The following is a 5,461-nucleotide window of genomic DNA, read 5'->3' as shown; positions in this document are numbered from 1 at the left end:
AATTTAAACAAATAATTTAAATAAATAAATAAATAAAAGCTAAAGAGCTTTAATTTGGAAATTTTGAAATTAAAAAGCAATTTCATCAATGAAATTGATATCCATTTATTACTATATTTATTACACTTATTATATTAAAATATTATGTGTAATTTAATAAAAAAAACTCATAAAATGACATGTTGTAAAGAAAATTATTTCAAAATAACCACAAAATGATATTTGACAAATTGAATGAGAATGTAACCTATAAATAAATAAATAAATAAATAACTTCATTTATTACGGTAATCATGATTGGGTTATAAGTTTTGTTTTTATAGTGGTTTTGGCTTAATATTTAGATGCCCAATAACAACACTCGAATATCGGGCCACATAACAAAATCTCTAGGCCCTAATTCTATCAAGAATCGCTCCAATATTCCATCGCCTACAATTCTCATCTCTCTCTCAAAAGTAAGGCTGTTTGGTATTTGGATAAAACCGAATTCTCCAATTGGACAATTTGGATTTGACTATTTGGTTCGGATATTCAGATTTTTGGATTGGTTTTCGACAAAACCGAATTGTTATTTTGGATTTCGGATTGGTTATGGTTTATAAAATAAAAACCGAATAGTCCAAAAAAACTGAATAACAGTTTATTATTTATTTATTTTTAATATATATCTATAATTATTTATTAATTTTGTAATTTATTTTTTGAAATAGGTTCAAAAAGTTTCACCTAATAAAAATATTAATATGCATCTTCTCTCAAAAGTTTCTTTTATCTATAAAATATTAAAATAAAATATACATTCTTAATAGTTGTTTATAAATTTCAAATCATAACTAAATAATAGGTTTTTGCTTATTGTGTAAAATGCGGTAATGTTATAATTATATGTCGTTTTAAAATGTTTTAGTTTTTAAAAACCAAATTATAAAAACCGATCCAACCGAATTAATTGGATCGGATCAGATCAGATTTGAATTTAGTTTGTATTATTCGGATCCATGTTTTGAAAACCGAAATCAATTTGGTTTTACTTGATTGGATTGGAACAAATCAATCCATCCCAACAAACACCCGTCCTAGCAAACCCTAGGAAAGGAAAGGGAAAGACGATGGTTGATCCAAATCGAATTCCGTCTAAACCTACACCGATTAGCGATGAAGTCAAATGTGTGAAAATTATTGGTAAGAAATTTCAGGTGACGATTTCTCAATTCTTTGATATCTAGATTCATGGGATTGATCCTGCTATATTGACATCAAAACCGATGATTCCTTTGAAACCCTAATTCTGGGCTTGTTTAATCGATATGCACTATAACTGCTGTCAATTATTCGACTTATATCAATGAATTTGTGGATTAAATCATGTCTCTGTTAACAGGTCCACTGAGAAACGGTGAACCAGTTCAAATCGATTCTGCAAAGGTACACTATAGGTTTCGTGCAAAAGAAGTAAGTAAACATCCTTTTTTTCCTTTTCTACACGAATCTTTCTCTCTTGACGACACAAATATGAATTGTTTCTATAGAACTCTGTTCTTATTTTTAGTTACTCAAGATTATCGGTGATGAAGATGAAATCATAACCTCCATTCACAGTACCTCAAAAGCCGAAATCAGGATTCTAGAACATGCCCCAGCCAAGAAAGATGGTCAGTTATATATCCAAATTCTGGGTAGTGATCTCCAAGTCAAAATTGCTGAATTCCTCATTAAGGAAGCAATCAAAGAGGTAAAACAAACAATTCTACTTTCAACACCGGTAATTATTACAGTTTTATGTATACTAATATTAAAAACCAACATTTTCAGGGATATACAGAGCCATTAATCCCTACACCTTTAATGCCAACATATATTTTTAATCATGCCATAAACATTGAGTTAAACCAAGTTGAACCTTTCATGGGCACCAATGGCATCAATATTTTGAAGATGGAATCAGAATCCAAGACATGGATAGAGGTTAGTTTATAATTATGGTCAAACCATGGTTAACCGATTTCATTTGATACTAATATACATATAACTAGGTTGATACATTGGAGAGAAAGGTCAAGGTATATGGTCAAAAGGAGGATATTTTTAAGGCCGTGTTGATGATTAAATGATCAGCTTGGTCAGGTGGTAAGTTTTATATATATATATATATATATATATATATATATATATATATATATGTTTATGTGATTGGATTACAAGAAACGGTTTGATTGATTGTTTTTTGGTTTTATTAGAATAAGGAACTTAAAGTGAGAAGTAATGGGGCTGCTAAAGAAGTTGGATCTAGTGAACAGTTGGGGAAGATGGATATTGATTCTGGAATTGAAGAAAGTGATGATGATTCTGGTACCAGCACAAAAAAAAAAATAAAAAAAAAATAGCCTGATGTGTAGCTAAATAACAGATTCTGGAACTAAAAAAGGTGATGGTGATCCTGGAATTGAAGAAGGTTAATGAATATAAGATCAAAGTAGAATTGTTTTTACTGGTAGTAAAGAATTAGGACTGGAGTAACTGCCTTCATGCTTCTTTCATTATCGTTCATTGGTTTTATTTACTTCTTACTTCTTGGTAGTACAGATTCTTCAAAATAGCCAACAAATGAACCAAAAAGCTTTTTAACTTTTAGGTTAAAATTAGAAGAAAACTTGTAAAGGATAATAAGTCTATCTTTTCAATTACATAAAATGTCAAACTTTATGGTAATTATCCTTTGTTGTTTTTACTATGTGCTGTTTTTATTGTTTAAAGATTTCAACTTTCATTGTTTATTTGTTGCCGTTTTAACTTTTGTTTGGTTTTAGTTTATAAAATTATTGTTTAATGTTTTGTAGTCTTATAAATGTGTGTTTTTTTGGTCGTATGTTTAGTGGTATTCGACCACAATCGTTTTTTTTAACTGTTTTATCACGTTTTAGGATTAATAATTGAAGGGAGTTTAAAGAACAAAGGGTATGTAATATTTGTCTTGTTAGTTTATTATCTTGTTTCAGCTTTTTCTGAGTAATTATTGTTTAGTAATCTATGAAAACTAGATACTAAGTGGAGTTTCTGGTCTAATCTGTGGTCTAATCTGTTTTACATATGTGGTTCTAGTTTTGTGAAATCCCCGGACTTATGTACATAACTTTACTGTGTACATGACCATATTTACTATTTAATCATTTGTTAATTGCTATTTTTGGATTGTCACAAAAAGTTTATTACAGTTTTGGGTTGGTTGGGCTAGATTCTCTTGAGTTTAAGTTTTTATTGGGTTTGGATTGCATTTGGTGTGAGAACTCCTTCCTAAAGTTTGATGATAGTTTTTGGAAATTTGATTCAGGTTTAATCATCTATGATTGGATTGTTGGTACTTGCTAGTCTCGCAAGAACAGGCTTGCCATATATTTCATAATATTTTTAGTGTTTTGATTTGTGACCATTTTGTTGTGGTTCTTCTGTTTGTTTTCTTAGGCCTAATTGGAATTTTGGGGTTTTTTAGGCCCTTTAGTTCCATTTGTAATAAAGTCATATTTACCATTTAAGAAGACTGAATATTTAACAGCTCACAAATTTGAAATATTGATTTTTAATTTTAAGCTAGCTAGTAGGCACTATGAGAGCATAACTAATATTATTGGCTTTTTGAAATGCATGAAGACAAGTTTACATAGGGATTTTGAAACATTTAGTTTGTATAATAAGTTTTTTTTAAGTAAAAAAGTTGTTACATTGTTGATTTTGAAATTTATGTTCTATATTGGTTTGTTGTATTTCAACGACATAAAAAATAGGGCATTATTGTATCGTTTTGCCCCGGGCATGAAAAACCTTTGGACCAGCCCTATCAATATTAACCATTAACCAAAATTGTTAACCGACAAAAACCATTAACCATAACCAATATTAACCATAATTAGCAACCAGGTGTAGCAACACATCATAAAGTAAACAATGAATCATTTATATTTATATATTCTGTTAATGGGCATGGTCGTTATGAATAGTAACAAGGATTCAAGAGGGTGGTTTTGGTTTTTAGATGTTCGCTGCCTTCTTAGGTTTCTCAGGTGGTTTTGATTCGATTCCACATACCGTTCTCATTCCCACCGCCTTAGGGCATCTCCAACCCACCCTCAAACTCCATTCCCCCCCCCCCCCCCCATCTCTTCCCCATTCTTCTCCAACCCTACCTCATTTCCACCTCCATTTTTGGAGATATGAATAGTATTCCTCCATATATTGGGGAATACTATTCATATCTCCAAAAATGGAGGTGAAGTTTGGTTGTTAATTTTAGTCCCTCTTATTTTTATTTTATACATTTGTAGTTTATTTTATCTACTAATTATAATTTAAATGCAATATTTAATATTTATAATATCATGTTATATACTAATTTATATTAAGTTAAAATATAATATATATTTGTTAAATTCTAATTAGTAGAGGGGTGTATTTGACAATATATATAAGTTATAAAAATGGAATATTCTAGGAATATACTTTTTGGGGTAAAAAAATGGGGTAGAAAATGGAGTAGGGTTGGAGATGAAACACTATTTACCCCATTTTTTACTCCATTTATGGGGGGAAAAATGGAGATGGGTTGGAGATGATCTTACCCTTATCTCTATCTCTTCCTAATTTGTCATCTTCCGCCTATTATCGCTCCAATCGATCTCTTCCACCTATCGTTCTCATTCCCACCGCCTTGCCCTTATTTCTATCGCTTCCCAATTTGTCACCACACTGCTCTCTCTATCTGTATCTCCTCTCAATTGGCGATTTCAACTCTCTTAGGGCATCTCCAACCCACCGCCAAACTCTATTCCCCCCCCCCCCATTTCTTTCCCATTCTTCTCCAACCCTACCCCATTTCCATCTCCATTTTTGGAGATATGAATAGTATAACCCCATATTTGGGGTTATACTATTCATATCTCCAAAAATGGAGTTGAAGTTTGGGTTGCAAATTTTAGTCGCTCTCATTTTTATTTTATACATTTGTAGTTTATTTTTTTCTATTAATTATAATTTAAATGTAATATTTAATATTTGTAATATCATATTATATACTAATTTATATTAATTAATCGTAAATATAGATTAAAGACTTGAAATACGTTAACATAGTTTATAAAATATAGTAATCAAATACGATCGTGATCTTGATATATTTATTATAAATATAATCTTATTTATTTAATCATTATTTATAATAAAGTAATAATTAATTTAAACTTATTATATATAAACATTTTATTTATGATAATATAATTTATAATGTTTTTGTAATGAAAAAATATAATATATAGTATTTGTTAAAATCTAATTAGTAGAGGGGTGTATTTGACAATATATATAAGTTATAAAAATGGAATATTCTAGGAATATACTTTTTGGGGTAAAAAATGGGGTAGAAAATGGAGTAGGGTTGGAGAGGTCTTAGAAATGCTTAGGGATGAAAATT

At 29.8% G+C, this 5,461-nt stretch overlaps 1 protein-coding gene across 2 annotated transcripts; it reads left to right on the top strand.

The window, feature by feature from the left end:
- Window positions 1-1,043: 1,043 nt before the first annotated feature.
- On the top strand, window positions 1,044-3,536 carry LOC145159584 (uncharacterized). 2 transcript variants are annotated; one of them, XM_079078590.1, is made up of 6 exons: window positions 1,044-1,185; window positions 1,385-1,455; window positions 1,553-1,735; window positions 1,816-1,968; window positions 2,037-2,127; window positions 2,241-3,536. In XM_079078590.1, the coding sequence occupies exons 1-5, from the start codon at window positions 1,113-1,115 to the stop codon at window positions 2,112-2,114; spliced, it is 558 nt and encodes a 185-aa protein (XP_078934716.1). In that variant the 5' UTR covers window positions 1,044-1,112; the 3' UTR covers window positions 2,115-2,127; window positions 2,241-3,536. The 2 variants fall into 2 exon arrangements, with proteins under 2 accessions (XP_078934716.1, XP_078934715.1); XM_079078589.1 differs by having other exon boundaries at window positions 1,045-1,185; window positions 2,037-2,130.
- Window positions 3,537-5,461: the final 1,925 nt, after the last annotated feature.

This window comes from Lactuca virosa, chromosome 2 (assembly GCF_052849685.1).
Source record: "Lactuca virosa cultivar CGN04683 chromosome 2, Lactuca_virosa_CGN04683_v6, whole genome shotgun sequence".
Taxonomy (NCBI): Eukaryota; Viridiplantae; Streptophyta; class Magnoliopsida; order Asterales; family Asteraceae; genus Lactuca; species Lactuca virosa.
This window is presented reverse-complemented; position numbering and strand designations above follow the sequence as displayed.